Consider the following 27,476-nt stretch of genomic DNA (forward strand, 5'->3'; position numbering starts at 1 on the left):
CTGAAGCCAAAACTCTTTGTTCCCAATGAATGAAAGTTTGCAAGGGCAAAGGGAAAAGAGCTCCATGTGCCCCGTGGAGAGGGCGCCTGTAGGAGATGCAAATTGTCTGATGTCATACAGCAAAGGCAGCACCCAGGGGGGAGGGGTAGGATGTATTTGTGGATGACAGCATCTACTTTAGGCTTGTTTTTGGATTATTTTATATATATGTGTATGACTGTAAAAGTGCCATAAAACAAAATGTATAGTGGCGCCTGTTACCTCATTCGTCGATTTTCCTCCATCCTGAGGGCTCAATTTCAAAAGAATCATTTTGAAAAAACATTTTAATCTTGTGGCAGTAAAAATCAGAAACAACGAACCAGACTCTGTGTTCTGGTCCACAAGTGGAAAATGGATGTAACAATAAGCTCCCTGGAGTCTCAGTTTAGCACTCACATTGGTCTAAAACAATAAGTTTTGTTTTCAATATTTGTTATTGAGTTTTATCGCCAGATATTTCATTTACAGAGATGTGTATAACGTGTGCTTTGTAAATTCTGAGAGTCAGTGTACAGTCAGAATTCTTCAGGGATTTTTTTGGTCACTTTTGTTTCTCATGAAGTTCAAGTTCAAGATAAGGCCCAGAAAACATCCTTTAAGAAGGTAGAAACTGTGTGTCTTATGTTGACCCCTCTCTGTCATTTGCTAAATAAATGGTTTATAAAGAATATCATTGTTTATTGAAAGTAAAATAACAATAACATTAAGTTGAATTACCTTTGAAACTGTTTCATTATGTTCCCCTTGTTTATCATTATTGTGTATTTTTTTCTTATTAGGGAACTTGAGAGTTGTTTTCTTTTAATCAAAGCTTTGTTTGCCTGATACGAATCAAGTGTAAGGTGTGCACATCCAAAAAATATCTACAGGTACTGAAACAAAGAGCAACCGAAAGGCGAGATTCAGACAAAAAGATATGCACTCTGCACCGACAGTTCCCTGCAATTTTAATCAAGCAGTGCTGTGATCCAACAGAGATATTCATTAGGCATTGACAAATCACCATCACAAGGCAGGACAGCAAACAAACACATTTATTACTCAGGTGATTGTGATCTGCATGATTTATGCTGCAATCCATCGCAAATTATAACTTGATTTTAATGAGTCGGTATTCCCGACTTCCAATCTAAGCGCTACCTAGTGCATCTTGTTGGGAAAACATCAGTGGCGAATCTTTGAGGCCCTCAAGGTATTCAGAGAAGGCCCTGGAATCCTCAGATTAAAAATAAAACATCCCTTATTAATTCTAAAAATAAAATTACGCCGACTTGTTTCCTTAGTTTTCCGTCCATACACTGCGCATTTGAGTGGTTTTGTGTTGGAAAACAATTCAACCAATCAGATATTTTTCTGCGGTGTCTCTGGGGAGAATATCCTCCATCCATGATATTCTGTTTCCCTTTATAGAATGCCAGAAGGCCAGTAGAGAAGGCCAGTTCTGATAGGCATGGTTCGTCACTGGAAAACATAGATACCTGCAGCACATGTCTGTGAAGTTTGTACAATTCACAAGCAACTACAGCAGCTGATTTAACAGGTAAGTGCCAGGGCCGAATTCAATCAATGGACCCCCACCACACCCACATTTTGATTATTGGTAAACAAACCAAAATGATTCAGCTGCCGCATGATTACATTTATGCTCATTTAGTTTTAGTTTACCTATTTAAATTTCCGTTTTCAAACTCATTCGGTTGGTCATATATGTAAGTATAAGTGTAGTGAAAAGGAAGCTGTTGAAGAGAGAATGAAGAGAGTTTGCGGTTTATGGAGAAACGACAGCATAGGCAGTTTGGCTTGCAGTTCTTTGAGTGCAGACCACTGTAGGGCCCTCCCCTCTGACTTCCAAAGATACTTCTTAGATATAATTCAATAGCTTACCTCTGACGGAGCAACTGGCCGACCACGGAGGAATGGTGTTGCGTCTCTGATAGAAAAGGATGTAGGCTCCTCTCGTGCATACCTCTTCCTCTTGCACCAGGTCCACGCTGCTGTCGTCGTAGCTGTACCACTGTCCATCCACCGAGTTCCTGCAGTAAGCTGGATTAGAAAAATGACAACAAGAATCAATGATGGACACCTGAAAGACACTTCAAATGAATGCTTCAAGCAGGACTTAAAAGACGAGGTCGACGGGAGTTTTTATTGGAAAACTCCTTCAACACCAGCCTCAAACAGCTCAAAAAAATTGAAAATTGGCTTTTTTTGGTGGCATTTGCCTTAACTAAAAAGAATGTGGCAGGTTAATTTCACCTTGTTTAACTAGCAAGGGCATGTAAACAAAAGGTATGGTTGCCTGACACACGCCGCGACTCTGGAGACTGATAACTCTGCAGTCAATGTCAAAGTATTCTAGCTGCACTCACTGCAGTGAAGTACAATAACTCAAGGACAGCTCTTTCTGTGAGGTTGAGGCTTTTCATAAAGAGGCATAGACGTATGGTATCACATAAAGACCATGCAAATCTGTTGGACACATGACACACAGAGAGCCCTCCACTAATAACACAAATAACTCACAGGAGAGGTTTTGTGTGGAGAATTGTTGCTGCCTCTTAAAATTTATACCTGTCAGGCGATAACAGATGGATGCATTATATGTTTTTTTTCCTATTATATTATTGGGCATCAGTTTGAAAGGCCACATGGATGTGTTAGGAAGCTGAGCCCCGCCCCCAACTATTGCACTCTGTATTCACCTCAGAGCGCTGTGAGTCTCCAGCATTCCATGCCTTCAATTATAGACCTGGTTTTGCCTCATCTGTGAAACAAGTTTTTCATCCTGCCAGCCTGAAACTCATCGTCTACATATGTTCTTGCTCGTTACTCTGCAAAAACTGAAGGAGTGTTTTATTTTTGAAGTCAGTGACTTTCAAACACAATTTTACTGAATAGTCTATTTGCCAGCCCATAGAGCCCCATTGTGAACCCGGAAATGTTCAGTACACCAAAGTTTTATGTTAGAAATGCACAGTATGGGTCCCAAGCATTAAGAAACTGCCGGATGCTAATTTGCATATGTTGGGCAATTTGCATTATTAGCACTATTAGCATTAATTAGCAATTAATCGCCTATATGGGCAATATTTCAGCAACTGTTTGGCCGATTTGGACAATATTGGAGTGGTTTTGGGGGTTACTGAGGATCATGAATCCATTTCTTCAAAATTCAAAATGGCAGTTTAAACCAAAAGTGGCCACATTTGAACTCCCGGTGGGCCGATTTTGATGAATATTGAGTTGATTTTGAGGTTATTTATATGCCTAATACTTTGGATCTGCATTTCAGAATCAAGAGAGCACAATGTCATTGGTGTGAGTGTTGAGACGTAATATTTCTTCAGTTCTGCTCGCGTTTTTTGGCTGCGCAACTTTGTGTCATTGCCGCTGTGGTTATTGCGTCAGGCGGAATACTGGCTGGATGGAAAGACGGACAAAACAGAGCTTTTTAAATTTGGATCATATCATCTCAATGCAAGTAAGTTGATCAAATAGAAGCAGATAACCACGATTACAGTGTGTATGAATATTTAATTACAATGTTTTTATATATAGCCTAATATCTCTATAGCCTACTTCTAAACCGTCTCTTCGGGTGGTATAAATTGTTAAAATATGGTAGGAGTTCTTTTGAGTAAAATCCAGAGACTTAATCTACAGTAATTAATACATCAACATTTAATGTTACCACAATGACCAAAAAAAGTTAGCCTTCTCTGCTTCATCACCCCAACCCTAATAACTCACAAGTTCTGGCAAGCAGAAAGAGAGGGTGACTGGCTGCTACAACAACAGCGCCTTGAAGAGATGCTGCCCTTTTTCTTTGCCGCCAGTCATCACAACTAATCAAGATTGATCACATGGCATCTGCACGACATGCAGCACCTTCCTGCTACTGCCAAGTATGACCTCCACACCAGAAACCATGTGTGCTGCCACTCAGATGGTGCAGCTGCAGTGAGTGGAGATATGTTTGGTGAGCAGACATGCATCAAGCAAGGGAAGGGAGTAGGAGGCATGAACGGCATCTCCACCTTGAGCAGGTGGCAGTGTGGATCCAATCTTTCGGCATCTGCTCCCATCTCTCCAAGTCACTGGATGAGATGCGCGACGATGCTGAAGCTTTGGAAAAGACAATGAAGCCCAACACACACAAAGAAGAGTGTAAAGGATGGCAGGAGTGGACCGCAGAGGACCGGACTAAAATCCTGTGAGTGCTATGGGACAACTCTCACCCACTCACCACAGAGACTACTACCCTATACCACGGCATTGTTTGCTCGGCTGCTGGTGGTCAGGAGCAAGAGAAGAATGGAGCTCTTGACCCTCTTTAAATACAAGCTCGGCCCGGTCCCTGCATCCATCATCGATGAGTATGGATGCATCAGACAGGGTAACAACTCTTTGATTGTCAACATCTTGGAATCCTTGTTCCCAATTCCCACCCACCAGATGTTGTACTTGTTGATGCATCGCAGCTCATCTACCACATGGTGTGGCCATCGTCAGGCACTGTGGCAGACCCCGCAGCCAGCATGGGGTGCTGGCTTGATCACTACATCACCAAAATATTTGTTATCTTTGATCAGTATGAGCAAGTCTCTGCCAAAGACCACGCGAGGCAGAGAAGAGCCGGGGAGAGCTCAACAGAGTACCAACTCTCACTGACAACCCCCCTACCTAGCTGCGATTAAGTGATGGAACAAGACAAACAAGCGGAGGCTAGGCGAGCTCCTGTGCACACACAACATTGGGGGATCACATCGAGATGGTCAGCAGTGCAGACAGTATTGTCACTCATGACGAGGCTGACATCTCCCTCATCTCATACATGTTGGAGGCAGCCAGGTGTGGTTGTAAAACTGTCCACATTCTCATCGACAACACTAATGTGTTTGTGCTCATGGTCTATTGGTGCTAGAAGGTGGGTATCACACGTCACCTGCAGATGGAGAGATGGGCTCCTACAATTTATTTCTATAGATTCACCGTCCTCTAAAAACATCTCCTAAAACATCCTCTAAAACATCTAAATTGACTCAAAATACATCAAAATCATCCCACCGGGAGTTGAAATATGGCCACTTTTGGTTTAAACTGCCATTTTGAATTTTGAAGAAATGGATTCATGATCCTCAGTAACCCCCCAAACCACTCGTCCAAATCAGCCAGGCAGTTGCTGAAATATTGCCCATGAAGGCGATTAATGCTAATTCATGCTAATAATGCCAATTATACAAATTCGCCAACATATGCAAGTTAGCATGCAGCAGTTTCTTAATGCTGGGGACCTATACTGTACATTTCTAACATAAAACATTGGTGTACTCAAAATTTCTGGGTTCACATTCCTGGCAAGTAGACTAGAAGATTTTACTATAGATAGATCTTAGAGCTATTACAGATATGTTTTCCTGTTGTGTCAATTATTTTGAGAGAGACTTCCCTCAAATCATTGCACTTCAAATAATTGAATAATAGAAGCCCTCCAGCCTCTTGAATGTGTTCATTTGACTCTTTTTTTTTTTTTTATGTCCTCATTAGCGGATCTCACTTGGTCTCCCCTAGGTTTATTTCTTAAACAGTATGTTAAGCTGAGCAAAGTGTGGACCTCATTAACACAGTGTATCACAATGTGGTCTGAAACTCCTCCACACGCTGGCATTCTTAACAGTGATTTGGACGCGGTTTGCAATTACTGGAAATATGTCACAGTGGGGCCTTACTTTGCCATTTGCAATTACCACCAGACCTTACCAAGCAAGCATTCAGAGGTCATAAGGGACCACAAACAGACACTTTAACTTTTCAAGCCTTTTCTTCAAGCTTAAAGAACATCGTGTATTTGCTTCAGTTTTCTCCAGCACATCAGGTGGAGGGACCAAACAGTGTTTGGTCAACAGAATGTGTTTGACAGGCTTTAATAATAATAATGATAATAATAATAGTAATGATAATAATAATAATAATGCATTTTATTTAAAAGGCGCCTTTCAAAGCACTCAAGGACACCGCACATTAGAACAAAAGTACAACAAACAGGAGACAATTTAGTGCAAATGAGGAAATAACTTATCACTCCAGCAGGATCCTTACTGCGTCCTGACACTAAAGACAAAGGGTTTTGCACACCTGGTCAGGTTGCAGTATCTATAATACAGACAGAGTTACAAAAATAGTGTCTTCTGCATTTTAACAGTGATAGATACCACAGACAGAATTCTGCATTAATAAGCTGACCAAATAATTAAAAGGACAAGCAAGGCATTTGCTCAAATACTGCACTGCTATTACATTGCTTTTGAAACTTTGGAAGCTGTCATTTTAAGGTAAAAGAGTTGCTTTAATGTTGTTTTAAGTCAATATCAACTTGCCAGCTTTTACAGTCGTAATGGAGAGCTGGTGTGTTGTGCATCATTCAGCAAATGAACTAATTATAGACTGGATATGAGATCATCCACAGCAACTCAGTTTGGCTAAAGATAACAATAATGTTCATCTAAGTATATATCAGGATACGTGTAAAAATGCTGGTGTAATCAATGGCCAAACATCTAGTGATTGGTAAAAGGTAGTCAGTAAAAGGTAGTCAGAATCTATTCAGTGGCATGAAGTGAGGGGAACAAAAAGATTTATCATAGAATAAATAAGGTATAATATCAGCCAGTTCCTCACCAGTATAATGTCCTCCGTGCATTCCACCATGATGGTTGCACACAGCGTATAGGTCGTACAGATAGTCATGGGGGAGGATCATGTCGGCAGGTTGGTGGTTTTGGCCTGAGGGCTGCTTCCAGGAAGGTGGCCAGGCCCCTAAATTCAGGTTCTTCATGCTTTGACTCCTCTTAACTACATGGGGGGCCATGTCCAAACCAGTCAGGGGGAAACGTACCAGGGTTGAAAGCTTGTTCCTTCGCTCGCCCACCTGTTTCAAAATGTATTATTCATAAACACAAAATATTTGCAGGGCATGAAAAAGAAATTGCATCTTATGTGAGTATTTGTGACATACATGAACTGAATACTGAATTGATATGGCAGCTATCAAATGAATGTTGTAGCAAATGAAATAAAAACAATAATAACAATGCCATAGTTTTGTGATAATATCTCGTCAGAGAATAATGTGGTAGGACGATTTAAAAAAAGAAAAAAATTGTCTGCACATTGTCCCTCAGTACAGCTTTCCCCCATCAAATTACTCTACACCACTGAAGACCGAGTTCCCCCTCCTGGGACTGGCTCCCTATGATGATGGAGGAACTCTGCACACCGCCACAACCATACGGACAGTGCAGATCACTGGTGTCTGGAGTCCAACAGAGTGATGGACTGAATTCTAATGCCATACCTGCGAAAACTCACAGGTCAGAGGAGAGAAAAGATGGCGTGGGATGGAAGCTTGTAGGTAAGTGCCTGATGTAGCTGGCTGGGCTTAGACCCATGATCCCCGACTGGGCTCAGGACTTAACACGGTGCCACCTGCTTGTGAGACCATGACCAGTGAGGAGAGGCAAAGCAGTGCCAAAAAAAGTGCAGGCATGGCTAAACTTTACCTTGGCTGCAAATTGGCTTTCATTCAGTTTCCTGTCATGCTGCTAAGGGACAAAGAGCCGTACGCTATGTGGAAGGTTGAGTGGTGCCAGCTACAGTTGGGATATGTTCACAGGCATCAGCTGTAAAATGAAACACCTAGACAAAAGTGAGGCTGTCTCCTTTTTAGGATTTGGCCAACATTTTGAAAGGCAATAGTTAAAAAAATCAAAAGAAAAAAGCACCCACACTTTCACAACACTGGCAAAGAAGACACCCCTGTGCATGGATCAGAAAGAGCAGTACTTTGAAAATAAAGAACATGATACTGTTTTATACAGCATTCATAATAATGCAGGCTACGCTATATTAAACCAATTATTATATCCCCTTATTGCTTGTGTTGGTCACTAAAGTTTGGCCACAAGAGAAACCAATCAAAAGAAGAACTGAAGCAGCACGAGGCCAAGATATGATGACCTCCTATTAACACACTGCAATGTAAAAAAAAACAAACCATATCAACATATTCATCATTACTCAGTTTTTTATTACCAATAGCTGACTGCAGTATTTAAAGAATCAACATTTAACCAGTAAGACTGTTTAACAACAATGAGGTCCAGTGTATCTGATGCATGATGATGATGATATATATGGAGACACAAATACTCCATATGATCAACTGATTATTGATAAATAATCAAGAGTACAATTGTCCTCAACACACACACACACACACACGCACACACACGCACACACACACACACACACACACACACACACACACTTTGACCAGAACTGAATGTCCCAGCTGTCAAAACACCAAAACAAACAACATTATAATAACACTTATTGATTTTGATGTTCAGCAGCTTGAGTCACCGCAGCCACTATTTCTGTTCCTAGTGTCAGCCATGTGTGGGGTTACTAACGAGTCTCCTGCTGATGCTACTGTTTGTCACAGCGAACAAGAAGCTGGTCAAATTGTGCCTATATGTCACTGTCTATTGCAGACGGACGGCTCTTGTTAACTCTTATAAATCACAGTTTCATTTGAAGCATTTCTCACAGCAGACATTTTGACTTGTCATAGCAGCACAATTACATGTGCTACTAATATCATGAATGAGGACTCTGTTCAATTCAAGTCCCAAAAAAGTTACAACCAACCAACCAATTAACATACCAAGCAACCTAATTAAAATAAGATTGAAATATGGATATAATTCTATGTACTGTTTTGATTCAAGCAATAATCAAGCAATTCTATTTTTTGTTCTTCCCAGATGTTCCTTGAGCTGTCATAGAACAATCTGAATTTTAGTATATTTTTGGAGATGGGAATAGTTTTTCTTATTGCTTTATATCTATTGCAGTCTGTAAAAATAGCTCACATAAGCAGTGCTGGACAACTTTAGTTTTCCAGTGGTGAGGAAACCCTGACCTCTGGCAAACAGCCATGAGTGGACAATTCCTGACAATGGGAGTCATGCCAACAGTGGAGGAGGTGGCACAGTGACATGCATTTAAAGTGTGTGTGTTGGGATGGAAGCAGCAGTGGCTGACATGCCTCAAGTAAATACTAATTAGTTCTTGTGTTTATTTATTTTCTTGCAGTGAAGCAGGAGCCCTCGTTTCCCAAACATGTCCAAAAGCAGAAGATTGGAAAAGGTTTGTGGTTAGAGATTGGCCTGGCGTTTAGTTTGTGCAGAACCCCTCTCATTTATCTCACTTGTACTCGATTGCATTCACTTGCATTCTGCCTCTCAAAGACCAGTCAGAATCCAATCATCACCAGCTATACAATGTGTATGTGTGCTCCCACACATCTAAGCAGAGGTGGAGATGGAAGACATTTGGGATTGACTCTTGGCTGTCGATAAGGTTAAAGAGTTTTTTGCAAAGCCCTGCAGTGGCTTAAGGGAAGAAGTGGATGAGATTCACATGGTAACGCTGGATGTTGACAGGCTGTCGTGACTGACTTGCGTCTACAATAATGCGGTGAGGTCAGGGGTGTCAGGGGTGCTCGATTAAAAAAATAAAAAAATTAAAAAAAAGCAGAAAGAGGTATGTTTCACTGATCTCACTTCTCACCCTCTCTGAATAAAACTGAAGTGAAAATGCTAGGAGGAGGGCTAGCTGTTGAATCTCAGTGTTCAGAGGAGCAGGTTTGATTGATTTTATTTTGGATGAATTTCCACCTGGGCAAAAGGTCTGACCTGTAATGTTCATGCTATATTTCAGGCTTCAGTCCTTTGAAGACATTTGGCTCAGAACCCATCTCAAAACTTCTCTCTCTCTCACAACCTCCTAAACTCTCATGGCCTGATTCCTTATTTGACACAACAGTTATTCTGCACTTTCTTAAATTTTGTTTGTTAATGAATTGAACCTGTAGAGTATGATTTCATAGTTTTGATAGACTACAGACCAGTAAAATATGATTTCATAGTTTTGATAGACTACAGAGAGAAGAGCCATAGCGATACATCCACCGTAAACATTAGCGCATGCTACCGCTAGTGCAAGTGGCATCCTCTTGTGAGAAGTGTGAGAGAGTGAAGTGTAGCAGGCAAGGCAGGCGTTGACAGACAGAGCTCATTAGCATTTAAAGGCGCAGGCACAGAAACAGCCCGTTCTGAGTAGAGCTCACTTTAGTGACTTTTAGACAGCTGAAATTCAGGACCATGAATGGGTTTGGGGCAATACATTTCAAATACAGTGTTGTTGGACCTCTGACAGCTGTGCGAAATTGATGAAAAACAGTATAATATGGGACTTTTTAATATATTTTGAGCCTGTAAGGCAGTAGATGATTTGTTAATTTTTGTCAGGGGGATGGCCCAATGGTCGCAACACCCTGCCCCGACACACCTATGTACACCTCCCAAGGACATTGCTGCAGGATGCCTTAACCATAAGTGTGACATTTCTAATTCTACAATTCCATTTAATCCAATTACCTTCCTACTACAATTGTTTTATAACTGTATTAAAGTAATGAGTAAATTTACTTTTAAATTGTATGTAGTGGACTGAGTTTAATCAGGCACGTTTTCTTATGTTTCTCACAATACACTACAAGCAGGGTCATTTTAAGTTAAATGACCCCCATGACCCCTTGAATTTTTTACCATCTAAATTCCTTGAAGGACACACAATGAACATTGTGCAAAACAGTAGAGCCCGACCCATTTATCGGTAGGCCGATTTTATTAGCCAATATAAGCCTATCATAGCTAAATCGGTATTGGCGTATTAACACCAGCTGATTTTCATACATATTTATTTGTCTGGACAGGAATCAAATCCAAGCTAATTTCTCACTTAATTTCTTTTTTTTAAACAAATGAAGGTCAAGCTGTACTTGATCCCATTCTGGCCAGGAAGTCACAGAGGTAGCGATGCAGCTTGCATTCCTGCTGAGTGCCTCTGACCTTCTCCCATCTTCTGTTGCACTCCTCCTCTACAGGAGAGACGCACTGGGAATCCACCGGACGCTGCTCTATGATGTCGCGTCTGCTACAGGTCTAAAGAAAACCCCAGCGGGAACGTTTCAGAAGTGGGCCTTTTGCCTGCCCGATTTTGTTGACTTGCTCAGATTTTGTTGATCTGGTCATTTTTCGTTTGTATACAATCAGGAGTCAGCACAGTGTGTTTTATTTAAAAAATTGACCGGATGCTCTATGCCGTTCATGTGTCTCTGATTTCCTGCCGGTGCAGCTTGTTGCGGCTTCCGTCAAAAATGGACCAGGCAGCTGGAACGCAAAGCAGCCATCAGCTGCTGGGGGATAAAGAGTGAAGGAAGGTAAACAAGGGATAAGCTTTTTGGTTGTTCTGTTAACAAGGGGGACGGCAGCCCCCCTCATCCCCCTTCAAATCGCCTTCTGCTGTAAGGTCGATATGTCCAATGTTTTTTGAAAAAAAATAAAAATAAATTGCCTTGTCACATATACATTTATAGAGTAGAAATTGGAAACTAGAGCATTAATTTGGAGTTGTGTTTGGTAGAGCTGCAACGATAAGTCGCTCAGACTGTGAAAAGAACATGCATTGCCAGCTAATTATTGAATTGTTTCAGTTGTTTTTTAAGTAAAACTGTCAAACACTTGCAGGCATTTGCTGCTTTTCTTGGACAATTATTGTAGTAACTGTCTTAATTTACTATCATTAAATTTGGTTTTGGACTGTGAGTTTGTCAAAAGAAGCAATTAGAGGACTTCACTGGAAAATTGCCATTAGCATTTAAAAAAAATATTTTGGCATTCTATGAACTAAAAATGATGACAGATTTGATAGTGATAATAATCCTGAATTGCTGTCCTAGGGTTTGACTGCCTGATAAATACTTATTCTTCTTTTATCACCGTTGTGTTGTGGTCTGTCTCCACCAACTTGGGAAATTATCTCTCTGATTAACAGCTTAATCCTGCACTATGTTCACCAATTAACTGCTAATTTTCCCAAATTGGTGCCTGTAAGGAACTGCACAGTGCTTTTTTGTAGATGGAAAAAAATAGAAGATGATACCCAACTCTCAACAAGGTGGCTGAGACCACCTAAAACATGTGAAAACACTCTGCAGAGCTGAAGGGAACTACAGAGTAAGGTGATCATTCACTTAAATAGATACAAATTCAACTCTAGCACCGGGCCCGGTTGTTGCTCACCTACCTGTCGAAATCGCTTGAGATGGAGGATCAGTATGTCGGGGAGAGTCCACAGGCTCATCTTCACCATGCCCTGCTGAAGCTGCTTGCAGTGGGGACATTTCCAGGCATCATCGGGGGCGAGCTGGAATCAGTTAGAAAAGTCAATCAATCAAACAGTAACAATATATTAAAGAAAATATGTTTAAGTATCTCCCTAAACTCCCATGGTCTGCCAAAACTTCACTCTGTAAAAAAGACGGCCTTCAAGAAGAAGGCAGGATTTTTGTGAACAGTTTCGAGTCCAAACTATTACTACTCTGGTTTTACTCAATAGCATCAACTTTAATACACCTGCCCTGGGTATAAAATGTGGTATACATAAGAGAAGCTTATTTTGTTGCTCCTGGGAATGCCCAAAAGAGCACTGGGAGGAGATAATTACAACCTTATTATCTGCTTCCACATTGCCAGTAAACTGTAAACTTTACAGTACAAATGAAGATGGTTATATTCTGTTTACTTGAAGCTCAACATTAAATTGTTCTGTCATGGAAATGACCAAGCAAGCAAAGCAGGGATAATAGATTGTTGCAATATGCGCCTTTGGAGATACTTGCAGGTTACAGCACTTATTAACATTTTCTTTTTTACACCGGTTATGTTGATTTAAAGTGTTGGTTCTTATCTTTTCATCTACTTAGATGTGATTCTACTTCTGTGCAGATGTGTTTCGTTAGGTACTTGTGTGTTCAATGCGTGGCGTCTGATTTTTTTTCTATATGATTATGTACAAAACACAATCAACATGGCAAAAAGGTTTCTTCATAGTTGTTCCCATTTTTTCATCTCATCTGACGTGTTTACTCCAGATGAAATGCTCTAACATGGCAGCAGGCGTCATCTATCTAGTTTCATAAATGAGGGCGGAACGTGTCTGCATTCATTTAACCACGACTACCTGAATCATACCTGATTTAAATAAAGGCTTTTTCAATACTTTCAATAACCTAAACATTTCCTTTAACATATTTTAAAGAACAAGAAAAAGAAAACCAGCACTAAAGGGACACAGTGACTTCTTTTTTGATTTTAATATGTTTGTAGTTGGTTATATTTCACCTCAACAAACTGTGTTTGCCGTCTCTGTTTCCTTTGCTTTACGTTACGTACGTGTGAAATCTGGAGAAATGCTTGTAGTCTCTCACTGCTCAGAGGGACAATGGGAGACTTCACAAAAAATATGAACCTAAATTGTGAAAATAGCCATAAGGTCTTAGCCAAATTACCCTCAGTCTAGACCTGTCTCTTGACCAGTCATGGTAAATCCTAATATTAAGTGTTTCAATGGTAACAGACAAGGCTGGAGGGGGTTATTGTCCCCCTTTTCAAAAACTCAACTCCTCCCTCCCCAAACAGGCTGGACATGATGTAGATTATGTTCAATAACGTAAGATCACAAATTGTTTTATTCAGTGCAGAAGAGAAAAATAGGCTGTGGGCTTTTCAACCCCGTAATCACGCCAAAGGGATGCTTTGCTGTGCTGCCAGATTAAGTGGGCAGTGGAAACCCTGTTGTTCTATTACAGGCCTGATAAGAAAAGCGATTGTTAAAAACAATGTCCGCAGGTCTGCAAGCAACACTGACAAGTGTGTGAGTGTATGTGAAAGAGCATGAGAAAATTGGACAACATCTCATTTCATTTTCTCGATCAATCTTGACCAGATGTAAAGGGGGCACATAGGGATAAAAGATTATAATCAAGTGTCATCTGAAGTGACAACAGTCACTCATTATGTCTGCGGAGCTGCTGGACGACATCTTGCATTTGGTCTTAAACTGTCCTTTTGCGTCTTGCCCCTTCCCAATTTGAATTTGTACAGACAATGTGATGCACTCACAACAAGGTCACACTGTCAGCACTGTTATTGTGTCCTAATGTCAATGTGTGCAAAATTGAACTTGAAATGTCAGCGTCTGCATGTCGCCTCGTAGAATTAACAAGGAAAGCAATCACTCATGCACAGCATACAGTATTTAAACTCAAGAGTCTAGATCAGCCATTAAAATCAAACTGGTTTTTTACTCGACAAACTCGACATTTATCTACAAACTAACTCGACAAACCTGCTAGTTGGCCATGAACATGAAGCTGTCATCATTGTAGCTGGACCACTGAAAATGTCATCGGCTTTTGTTTGCAAAGCTTGGTGGCGCTGAGTGCAACAAAAGTGGGGTCTAACTTTAATGTCACATCATACAATGAAAAGAGATGGTCAGTAACTGACAGCCATGTATGCTGGCAGAGTAAAGACTAGAATCAATGAGCAAAAAGGAAGAAACAAATAAACAAGCAGCTCAACAGTCTCAGTTAGGAGCCATTCAGTCTTCAAGTATTTGATTCTGTCATCTCTAATTAGACTCTAAAATACTAAAAGGTCTTTCATCAGTAAGGATAAGTGCAGGGCTGCGTTATTTTATAATTCAAACATGATACACATCAAGTGGAAGCTTGTATCTCTGTTTAAATGAAAACTAATATGGCTAATTTTGAGGAACTAGATTGGCTGGTAACATAATGCCAACTCTAATGAACAGACAATCAGGTGATAAAGCAATAGTTTGCCATTTTAGGAAATACACTTTGAAGCAACAGTTCAGTGACAGGACTGATACCACTCCCATGTCTGTATGGTGAACTTGAGTGTATCGCTAGCAGACAGTTAGCTTACTTTTGCACCAAGACTGGATATGAGGGGAAGCATCTATCCGTCCCGGAGTCTGGCCAAGATATAGTCCAGGAACGTAACCTGCTGTAAACATCACTGTTGCTTCTACATTTCATTTATCTACAGATTAAATGAAATAGATACACCTTGTGAATAAGCCTTAGAGGTGCTGGTTTAACAAGTTTAATCTTCGTGCTAAACTAAGCTAAGCTAACTGGCTGCTGGTGATAGCTTCATATTTACACATACGAATGTGGTACTGATTAACTCATCTAAATCAGGGTATGAGAGAGTGATAAAGAGTTCTCAAGATGCCACAGTATTGCATTAAAGCAACATTATGTAGAAAATTAGCATTGGTGCGATTTGCCCCCCCCCAAAGGTTCTAAGTGCAACACCACACAAATTAACAATTTGTCAGATGTAATGTAGGTGCAGATAAACATGCATGTAACACTGTAACATAGTGCAGAAAAAAAGTGATAGAGAAATTCACCCAATTAAAAGACACTGTCTCGTCAACATGATTTTGAAGGTAAAATTTACATAGTATACATTTCATGCATACTTAGGACCTCACTTCCAGACTCTATGTACTATATCGTGAGCAACTGAACGTGTTTCAGTTGCCTACCATGCAGCACTTTGATGAACTTACCAAGATCTGGATAAGTGAGAACCTTCATCAGCATAACTCTTCATCCAGATGTATAACAAAGTCAGTTATTATCAAAATCCCCTCTTATAATTTATTTCTTTCATAGCTACACACAAAAAAGTGACACACAAAACATATGGTCATGGTCAGGAGAATGGAGGACTGATTAAAAGCTATAAGGATAAATAGAAAATGTTTCTCAAAGAGGACTGTACAGTAAGCAAAATCATAACATGTGTCTGTGACAACAAACATGAGAGCCAAGAGGTAACTGGAGACTGTGGAGGAGACACTTGTGTCCTCAATGGACGAGGTCTAGTAATATTGCCACACAAAAATGTCTTTTACAATAGGAGCAAGGTGAAGAGAATGTCCTTTTTTTATGGACTGTCTTTGCAGAGAGTTTTCCTCTTTTCTTGAAGAAAAAGAAGTGTACAAAACTGATTGGCAATAGACACGTTTTTCAGGTCTCTTTAGACCGCGCTCTCACGATACAATTTTGTCTGCCACCAGGAACATGGTCACCCAGGTCCATTTCTATTATGGACTAAACGATTGAATAAACTTACATTAAGTCAACTCAGTAAATGAAAAGTCTTTGGGTTTTGGACTGCTGGCTGGACAAAAGAAGCACATGAAAACTCCACTTCGGAAAGTGGGAAAGTGTGATGACATCACACTGACATTTTATAGATGAGACTTTTATGAATAGAGATGAAGTAGATGCACAGTAAGGCCTCTGAGTGTCCATAAACCCCATGGCTCTGCTCTTTATTGCTCTCAGAAGCCGCTTTTCTGCCCTCATATGAAACAAATCGAAGAAGGACTGTCCTGCTGCGAACAAGAGGCCATTCAAGAGCTCTCATAAAAGTAACCTCTCTGACAATTAAATGTCTCTGTGACTCTCTACTAATGAGACACAGGCAGAGAAATACGTTTTTAAGTACCTAAATCAGTATGGAGGTTGAGACAGATTTATGCATCACCTCTTTCTGTTCCATTCCTTCCAAATAAAACTATATCAGATGAGTGGAAGCCTGTTAAGGTCTCTCGCGCTGAGTGAGGACTGAATTATAAATGGAGACAGGGTGAAGACTTTCCTCTCTAGTAGTCGAGATTCAAGCTTCTGCCCTCCCTCTCGCTAATTTAACATAAAAAAAAACAGCACAATGCCAATCACCAACTCTGAAAGGTTTTTCATCTCCCTTAAAGACGTGTGATAAATAAGTGATGCCTGGTCTTCGGGTGGAATTCTTGACCTCTGAGATTTTATTAATGGATAAAACTGAGGCTACTGTGTCCCTTTTTTGTTAGCCGCCAGTCCCATTAGAAGGCCTGAATCTCTCTATAAAAGCAAGGAATCTCTGTCTGTTTGTCTGTCTGTGTGTGTGTGTGTGTTTATCAAATATCTCTGTGGATCAGGATCAGACTGACCTGAGACTTACAACATGGCTGCTGCGTGTTTCAAGGGTGTGCGACTTCGCATTTGTTTGGACTGCAATGACACCGTTAATAAATTATTTCATAAATGCTTAAATGCAAATTCGCGAGCATTGTCCACTGAGCCACCACAGTCACGTGTGCACAAGAGCCAATCACTGCACACCGTGGCTACGTGCGCACCAGAGCCAATCACTGCAGAGCTCAAGCCCACGACATACCTGAAGAAACAAGCGGATTTATACCTGCAGCGGCGCGATTGATTGACAGGCAACGACGGTCGGTGTAGAGACAGCGATATTGAGAGTTGAGAGATTTGTTAGTGTGTAGTGTGTAGTGGAGTCAGTTTTTTGTTTAATGAGTCAGAACAATGAGGAGAAGCTTAATGTGGAGCAGGCAGTCCTGCTCTTAATTCAGCTGGAAGGAGCTCAGGCAGACCTGAGCATTGCCTGCATTTAAATGTAAATAGTTACATATAACTTCGTAAATGTTTAAAATGAATGCACAAATTTAGCAAACAACAATTTATATTTGCATTATAAGTTAAAAAAAAAAAAGTTTGTTAAACATATTTGTGGTTTTCACAGTAAAAAAATTCTACTATGATTTTATGTTTTTTTTTGTGATTTTAGGTCCATTGTGTTAATATAGTATGTCAAAATAAAAAAATAACTGTACAGTCACACATGTGAGGTTGTGCTGAAAATAATGACACCAAGTAAATAGTTAAGGTGAAATATAATGGCAAAATCAAAAATAGTCAAAAACGGCCAATTACAATTACTTACTGGAATATCGGATTTCACAACAAACCTAAATATCCCTGACGCCCCACCTTCAAACACAGCCTCATTTGGCCATCCGTGAAAAAGCATAACGTCTGTTGGATTCAGCCTGGCATAGCTTTTGTTCATGTGCAGAATAAGTAATTTTTTAGTTTGTGCCCAGCATTAACTGACATCTGCTCCTTCTTGCCTACTGTCACATTCACACCTTCAGTCTATTGATGGAACTAAATCAACTGGTAGGAGATGAGACGCTTTTTCTTTGATCTTACCAGCGGCCTGTTTACACTTTAGCTGATGAACTGAGACGGGGTGAAGAACAGCGTGGCACTTGAGCTCCCACTGCTGTGCAGCAGTCACTTATTACACAGACAGCACGTCCCCCCCGCTGGCTCATTCCAGACAGTAATTGGCGACTTTTTTACAGCCACTAAACTCTCCATGAGCAACGTTGCACTCACTCTGAATTTTCATTACATGAATTAAAAGGGCATAACAGATCTGTGGTGGCACAGAACATATTGTATTCGTCACAAGTGGCGTCATTTCCTCCCATTTTGCACATATCTGTGACATGGCTGTTTCCATCTCATGTCCTCCAAGGTCACATTATGGTTATTGCTTATTGGTTGGTAGAATTATGTTATTACCTGGCGCATATTCCTAAAGAAACGGACTGCAGCACTCGCAAATTGCTTTATTGTGTCCCAAAGTTGAGTCATCCTTTCATTCTGCACACAGCCTTTCTCATTTTGTTTGCTTTTTAATGAGGTTTTTAGTCATCATTCCTCATTTTGTTATGAATTATATGTGTAGGGGAATATACTGAAGTAAATAAGGCTACTGCTGCAAATCATATATTCAACCATTCCAGGATCTGAAAGGTGTAGTGAACAAAGTCTATTCATTTTCATGACTGAATAAACTGAATAAACAATCTGAGCTTAACGGACAACACAGCTTCATACCGTTTGACTTTGTTTATATTTGGCGGACCCTGCCACCTCTCTAGATTCAAACCTTCTGAGTTTGCATTATTGCATCATTAATACTGTGAATATCTGTAAATAAGGTTTTTGAATTTTATCTCTAAAACAACATACTTGATGAATCCAAAGTAAGATTCTTATAAAATACACACAAATAACATGCAAAAGATCATTTTTTTGTGATTTCTAAAGTAATCAAAAATAAAATCAGCAACTGTCCAAACATGTTACCAGTATTTAAACACAGACGGTCAAGCTCTGTGTCAACTCTGAGTGCTGCCACTCTTGCACACCCTTCCAGAGTCTGCTTTATACATTTTGGAGAGCTACTCTGCTTTTAGATTTGTAGAGCTAACAATAACGTGGCAAACATCCGCTCACTCTGAAATCACTCACCATTTGTGAGAAATGACATACTTGAACAAGACGTTGAGTGAGAGGGTAAAAGTTACCTTCAGTTTATCAGAATCAGCCTCTAGTCAACTAAGATAAGGATAAAGTGTGAATTCTAAAAGTATCTGTGAATTATTGGTTGTCTAACAGCGTGTTCGCTCCTTTTGGGCTCAGCATGCTGAAAGTCCAGTTTGAGTAAACGCAGAGCACAGTTTGTGCTCTGAGGCATGCCCGACTTGACTTCTGTTTTATCCAATGCAATTCTTGTGTAACACAGTTCCTGAAAATAGGGTTTATTATTTGAAAAGTACTGTGGGAAAAAAGGCTCCCTGCTTGCCTCGGTTTGTTCCAGCTATATTTTGGTACTTAAAATGTCATACAATTGCTTTATTTAGCCAGTTTTCAAACTAAAAATCTCCAAGACCAATTTTATCAAAAAAGTAATGCTAGATTTCTCAGCGTGTGTATTTATGTATTTATTTAAGTGAATAATTTCCCATCATCTTTACCAGCGGTAAACGTGTAAAGTTGACAAAATCTCCTCTTCCAGTTTGATTTGTGATAAGTCACCATCCAAATCCAATTCCAGGTAAAGCCTTTTTGATGCCGATTCTTCTCAATTTACAAAACCCATCACTGGGTACTCTAAGCTCTGCTTTGGAGGGGGATTTGGCGGTGCCTGGGTTGAGAGAGTGGTAGAGAAAAAGTCTGGAATATGATCACAGGACCTCTATCTGTGCCCAAAATGGCTTTATTCAGTCCAGCATGCTGCACTGCCTTCATCTCTCTACAGTCAAGCGCTAAAAGTGTTCCCAGATATAGATCACAGATGCAGAATCTCACCAGCCTCTCTCTCTCTCTATTACACTCATTCCGGCATTGTCCTAATCTGTCCTCTTATTTGATTTCAATCTTCCAAAGTCTGCCAGACCTCTTCAAAATGGCAATTTAGCCAGATCCTCTGATAGCTTCCTTTTGGCCTAGCGGGAGAGAACATTAATCATCTTCGTGGAACTCTAACATTTGTGTCTTTCAATTGGCAACACTACACATTTATGGATTACATTAGCTGAGCTTTAAACCCCCGCCTTACTGGATGTATCTCCAAAAGAGGTTGTTATCTTTTACTGTTTCCTGCCCAACTCCCTGTTGCTAATATAATTGCTCTTGTTTTTTTGTTGTTGTTTTATTTTAATCTGTTGTGTAGCTGTTTTTTTATGTTCCCGAAAAATCAAGGAAAATATTATATAAAAACAACATTGGGTTGATACAGTATTCACTATTATGATATGGAGCATCAAGTCTTATCGCGGAACCACAGGGTTACACCAAGAGTCCAGCAACTACTGTATGGAGGTTACAGAGGTGATGTTTTATTACGACCATCGGCTTCCTGTTGTATAGATCGTAATGATATGATCACTGTGGGGATCTTGAGTTGGGGTTTAGTGAGAACTATGTTATTTAAACTGACAGAAATGATTGCATCTGCAAAAAGTACAGGTAGTCATAACCCAGAATGATCCTTCTGTGATTTCATGCACACAACTACCTTTAACTTGCCTAGTTCGCCTGTCAATGACCTGAATAGGTTCTATACTGTTGATGTGAAACACATGATCAGAACACCGCAAGCCTTGTTTCCACTGCACGATATTTCCTGAGTCCTGACTCAACTCGCTTTTGGCACCGGGTATGATTTCACTTTCATTGTATTGTATCAATTGTATTTCTTTGGTTTATTTTTGCCTGTAATGCACCACAACAACAAGGCAAATTCCTTTTATGTGAAAATGTGAAAACAGAGCAGAGACGATTGCTGGCTCCCACTTTTACTGATACTCGATATTTCCTGGCACTGATGCCATCTCTTTGTAAGCTGCTTATAGAGTGTCGTACTGAATACTACCGTAGAAAGTTCGCTGTCACTTAGAACAGCAGGAGGTGGTGGTAAAACAATGACTAACAAGTTTTGTCAACACCGATCCTCAATCCTGCATACACAGTATGATGGCAGTTGTGTGCACTTGTCAGCTGAAGAAGTTTACTTGACATGAGGCCAATCGATCTGATTTTTCTTGCAATTCCCCTGTGTTTTGTTTCTGTTTCAGTTTTTCTTTTTCTTGCTCCCCAACGCCTCTAAACAGACTCTGATGCGTAAAATCAATGGACTTCCTCTTGAGACGCAGCATTCATTAGCCGGTTTACCGCTGCATTAATGGCTGTAGTGTTTGTTTCTTCTTAAACCACTGTTTTTACAACCCATTTAAATAGGTATGAGCATATGATCATCTTATAGCAACAGGTGTATCATGGTCACTTCAGCTTAAACTTTAAATGGGAAAACAAATATGATGAATTAAGTAAATTGCAGTTTTGGCCTTGCACTTTTGAATACCACCTGATCTTTTGATAGGAAAAGACAGCAATAAACGCTGATGCTCTGATTTACTCTCTGACAACAACAACCTATAGCGTTCACTTTGTCGCCCGCTGCCTTTAGTCTCACCTGTTCCTCTTTGGTGTACAGCTGGAAGCACTCGTCTAAGGTACAGCTGTGCTGCTGCAGGTGCTGCTGCTGCTGGTTCCTCACGCTCTCCGCATCCTTCACCACCTCCTCCTGGATGCTGCCAAACAGACTGAAGCACATACACAGAGACATGACGTTCATTTTTCCATATTCAGCTTGTTGGTGGAGTTTATGGTGTTTGAATCACTCTGTCGTGTTTTGGCTGACATAAACTGAATCACTGTGGGTTGGAGGTCTCAAGCCAAAGATAAAATGACACTCAGTATGACATCAACAAGTATATGTTCTGCCCGCATGTTTGTTTACATCTATATACTCCACTAGAAGTTCAACACTTACCATTCCTTAGTCTTATGCTCCCACTCAATGACAAGCTTCACATGGGGAGGTCCACCAGGGCCAAGGAACTTCAGGGCTCTACAATTCAGCAAGAAAAGACTGTGAAAATGGCATTTTAAATGCAAACAAACAAACTGCAAACGCCTCATAGCAGAAAAACCAAGGGGAGGCGGAAATCTATGTTGCAAAGAGTAATGAGCCTGCCCAGTTGAGGATGGACCAGACAATTTTATTTCTTTGAGTGTTTGTTGATGACTTAAATCATCTAATTTCATCTTGACTCACAAAGATGTGCAAATGCTCACACCCTGTTGAAGCAGGATGACACAGTGGCCACAGATGACACCTGGCTTTACAGCATGTGTTTATATGCACACGGTGGATGTTGAATGGTGTTGTGTTTGTATTTCAGAGCTTAGCCTCACTGCTTTCATAAAGCAGCATCAGTATTCAGTTGCCAGGCGGCACCGATTGAGGCCCAAGGTAGAATCAACAATAGCTGAATGCTGAGCGCAGAAGTCAGTTTTATCTTCTGGGAACAAGATGGCCCACTAGTGACAGATGTTTCAAAGATCTGTTTGCTTTGGTTTTTGTAAAGGATCTGCAATCTGGATGGAGAAAGTTTTGGAGACTTTTAGCGTATAAAAATCATAGACTTCAGTAGCTTCATTCAGCTCAAATTATTGTCTTGCACGTTTTGTACATAAACATGTACGTGCTGGGTGTTACCACTAGATGTCAGGCATACAGATTATGTCAACAAAGCTGGGAGGTTAAAGAACTCATAAAGAAAAAAAGGAATGATCATAAAAAGGAACACACACTGTGTCTGTGTGATTATTCTAGTGGCAAACTCCAGAGATAAAATGATGCAGATAAACAGAAATTATTAAGTAACAATGGGAATAAACAAGATGACCAGGCTCATTAATATAAAAATGAAATAATACCATATCAAAAACAGATGACGTTTTGGGAGGTCGGAGCGTAGCTGCACATGTTCTCGACTTGTAACTATATGCAATATTTTGAGTGTTTTGACAATTATGTTATTGAGCAGCTTTCAGAGCACAACACTGGCATGATAATTTGTCACATTATCCTCTCAGTTAATTAGGTCATGGGCCTGTTGTGAGTTTCTGGGAAATGGGATCTACAGCCGTTTCTGATCTACTTGATGTTACAGTGTCACGTTGTCCTAAGCTGCCTCTATTGAATCATACCTTTACCGTTTATATCCATTCTCTCTCCTAGAGTCATTAGCCACAGTGTTTATGTGTTGAAAGGATGCATCTCTCTATAAAAGCAAGGAATCTCTGTCTGTGTGTGTGTGTGTGTGTGTTTCTGTTAAATATCTCTGCGGATCAGGATCACACTGACCTGAGACTTTCAACATGGCTGCTGCGTGGTTCAGTGGTGTGCATCTAAGCATTTGCTTGGACTGCAATGATACCGAGAATAAATTATTTCATAAATGCTTTACAAATTCCGCCTAGCATTGTCCACCGGAGCCACCACAGTCTCGTGTGCACCAGAGCCAATCACTGCACACCGTGGCCACGTGCGCACCAGAGCCAATCACTGCAGAGCTCAAGCCCACGACATACCTGAAGAAACAAGCGGATTTATACCTGCAGCGACGCGAGCTAGGCTGGGATTTTGCCGGCGGTTCGGTCCCGTTCTGTTCTGTTCTGTGCATCTAAACTGACTGCTGTGGATTAATGAGATTAAACGAGTCCGGACCGAGTCTGTTTGGGTCTGAGGAGATCCGGAGACGCACGGACAACAAAGTGGAATCGGAATCTGTGGATGTTCGTGTGCTAGCTCGTGTGCTAGCACACGAACTAGCCGCTAGCTGCTAGCTGCTAGCTACACGGCCCACCTCCCGAGGCGATGGACCGGACGCATCGGCACGTCCAAAACCGGACCTAGGGTAAATAATGTCGGCCACGCTTTTTCGCGAACATTGCCGTCACGTTTGCGGTAAAAACGGGCTTTTGTCACGAAAGTGTCCAAGCAGCAAGTTTGGTTGTTGAGGAACAGGAAGTTGTGGGAGGGACGTAGGCGGATGACTGACAGGCAACGATGGTCGATGTATAGACAACGATATTGAGAGTTGAGAGATTTGTGACATTTAGCGTGTTTGGAGTGTATAGTTAGTGTGTTATGTACTGTTTTGGAGTGGTGTGTTTAGTGTGTAGTGGAGTCGGTTTTTTGTTTAATGAGTCAAAACAATGAGGAGACTGCTGAATGTGGAGCAGGCAGTGCAGCTCTTCATTCAGCTGAAAGGAGCACAGGCAGACCTGAGCATTGCCTGCATTTAAATGTGTAAGTTACATATAAGTTGGTAAATTTTTAAAATGTATGCACAAATTTGGCAAACAAACAATTTATATTTGCATTATGAGTAAAAAAAAAAAAAAGGTTTGTAAAACATATTTGTGGTTTTCACAGAAAAAAAATCTAACTTTTCCTACTTTGGAAAGTATGTTTTTGTAAGTATGTTATGTTTTTTTTGTGATTTTAGGTCCATTGTGTTAATAAAGTATGTCAAAATAAAAAAATAACTATACAGTCACACATGTGAGGTTATGCAGAAAATATGACACCAAGTAAATAGTTTTTAAGGTGAAATATAATGGCAAAATCAAAAATAGTCAAAAACGGCCAATTATACCCTGGAATATCGAATTTCACAACAAACCTAAATATCCCTGACGTCCCACCTTCAAACACAGCCTCATTTGGCCATCCATGAAAAAGCTACTTAACCTCCCACTTTTTTATAGGAATACGCTTTTCTTACGGGCACTGCACTAGTAATACTAAACAATCCATCAACAGCTCAAGATGCAACAAGTACAGGAAAAAGAATAAGACGAATATGCATAGAGTTAAATAGAAAATAAGTAGAAAATGACTCATTTTATGATCAAATGTGCAGGTAAACGTTCTGATCACCGCTGTTTATGTAGCGCCTTGTAAAGCAGTGTTCTAACAACATTCCTTCAGTAACATTTCATGTTGTAATTTATGTGTAAGTGAATAAAAAAAAAATCCATATGAGGTGTCATAAACACCGTTACAGAATTAGACTATAAAAAACAATGGATCTCATGCTGAAGGGACCATGACGCGAGGAAAGGGAGTTAAGGAGGTACAAACAAAAAAATGAGAAAAGGGGCAGGTCAGAGATCCTATATGACTATTGTTCTGCAATTTAAAACCAGACAGCTCTTTTCCCATTTTTAGATGTAGTCATCCCGACCCGGGTCAATATGATCCACACAAGGCAACTGAATCCTTCAGAGCTCTGCAAAAGAAAAATTGAGCAACTATTTACATAAGGAAGCTAATAAATAACCGGGCTTCTGAGGTGCTCAGAGACCTGAACTGATGTCTCTATTACTGTACGGGGATCAATATGTGGAGCTCCTCACCGACACAGAACTCAAAATGGGTGATGACCGGGATCATTTCAAACTCAAGTCACAACACAAATCATCTAGTGCTCGTCTTTTAAGCTCATGGTAATTTTATTTTTGAAATTAAAATGCATTTTCTGGTTTCGTTGTGTTTATCAGCTGAGTTTTGTGTAATCAAAAGCCCATGCGGCGGTGGGCCTTGCAAACTAGCTTTGGCTTTAAATAATCAAATCCTATATACATGTTCCTCGACAAGGAAACATGAAATAAATGAATAAAGCACTGAGAAGCGAGTCATATAAGTAATTTCCTGAGGAGAGGGCAGTAAGGGGAAGACATCAACACAAAAGCATCAACACACAAAACACATACTTCAACAGAACCACAGGAAGGAACACCCACACACACCCCTATTGAGTGTCAAATCCAACCCTGAAGACAATCTAATTTCCTTGCTCCTTTGTGGAATGCCTGACCTTCATAGCAGCTCAGCAGAACAACAGCGGAGATTTAAACTAAGCTTCTCCTCAGCGGTGTGGCAACACCCTGATCCTCTTCATCACATAGGTAATAAAGGCCTTATCTTCACATCCTCAAACTGATATCGTTAGACTTTCTTTTCTTGTAATCCTCTGAAGGCCGTTCGCTTCTGAAAGGAATGGTGGCTTTTTTTGTCTGATGCACCCACAACCTTGTCCGTCATGGTTCCGGATATCTATCCAGTGCATGCATTCATGTCAGGTTCAGTCTTAATCAGTGGCGTCGTGGTCAAATGTTTACACACACTTTTAAAGTATGGGTATATCATGGCAGTGCCAATGATTTCTACAGCTCTCTTTTTTCCTGTGTTAGAATGATATTTCTGTACTTTAATGTAAGATGAACATGCTATTATTCACATTTACAAATAGAATACACATTATACATATACACATAGAAACATCTTCAAGCCCTCATCTGAGCATAGTAGCTGTTCTATGCTGTGCTATGATTTAACTGCTAAGGGTAAGAACATACAAGCGCATATATGTTTTTTGTTTTGTTTTTTTTTGGGGGGGAGTCATGCTTTGCGGGGTTGAGGTGAAGTCTGAAAAAGTAAGTCTTGAGTCTTTTGTGGAAGATGGCGAGTGACTCCGCTGTCCTGACACTGGTCGGGAGTTCGTTCCACCACTGAGGCTCCAGAACAGAGAAGAGTGGTGACTAAGGACCGACTGTGCTTCCATGCTGTCATAAATGTGTCATCGACCAGACGAAGAAAAAGCACACTGTACTGACATATTGGCACGAGAGTGTGTTCATGTAGCTGTGTGTGTGTGTCCTACCTGTCAACTGCAGGGTGGTAGAGCGGCCTGCTGTCCTGCGGGGACAAGTAGCTATAGGCTGCCGATCCCCCCACCACTCGGATCTTAAACAGCACCCCAGCATTCTGCCGGAAGAGAGAGAGACATTAGTACAGCTGTGCATTAAAAGACTTGCAGTGGTGACAAACTGTAAAATCAAAATGTAGACATAATTAGAAAAGCTTACAATTAACAATTAACAATCCGACAACATGTAATTCAAAATTGATTGCTAACCAGCATGCTCACGCCGCGGGCTGACAATCAGCAGTGTGAGGTCAGGAACGACACGGCACTTTATAAATCAATGAAGAAAGGATTTTACTGCAGTGTGCTTCAAACCATCAGGACCAAACTCTCTCCACATTTGGAAATCTAGTTTGCACCGTGGGCATGTGTGAGAATGCTTTTGCTGTAAAAACTGTCAAAACATTTCTGCCCTCTCAGACAGACCAACAACACTCTGCCTTCAGATGAAGGCAGCTACCTATTACTGTCAGTATCACAGCAGCTTCTTAAGAGGATTGAACAAGGTGAACTCCACAAGTACACACCCCAACGATCTGTGCGGTAGTCTTAATCGAAAGTTCAGCATCTCAAGAGAGGAAGTGAGAAAT

The 27,476-nt window shown here is 40.6% G+C and overlaps 1 protein-coding gene across 1 annotated transcript in view; it reads right to left on the minus strand.

Annotated features, from left to right (window-relative positions):
• Positions 1-27,476, minus strand: part of usp43a (ubiquitin specific peptidase 43a) — a 132,549-nt gene that overhangs the window by 13,418 nt on the left and 91,655 nt on the right. Inside the window, exons 9-14 of the mRNA XM_030417296.1 lie at positions 26,842-26,945; positions 22,095-22,172; positions 21,735-21,864; positions 12,256-12,375; positions 6,721-6,970; positions 1,927-2,085 (exon numbers count right to left, since the gene is read on the minus strand). Coding sequence (XP_030273156.1) covers positions 1,927-2,085; positions 6,721-6,970; positions 12,256-12,375; positions 21,735-21,864; positions 22,095-22,172; positions 26,842-26,945 — 841 coding nt within the window. The remainder of the gene's footprint in view (positions 1-1,926; positions 2,086-6,720; positions 6,971-12,255; positions 12,376-21,734; positions 21,865-22,094; positions 22,173-26,841; positions 26,946-27,476) is intronic.

This window comes from Sparus aurata, chromosome 1 (assembly GCF_900880675.1).
Source record: "Sparus aurata chromosome 1, fSpaAur1.1, whole genome shotgun sequence".
Taxonomy (NCBI): domain Eukaryota; kingdom Metazoa; phylum Chordata; class Actinopteri; order Spariformes; family Sparidae; genus Sparus; species Sparus aurata.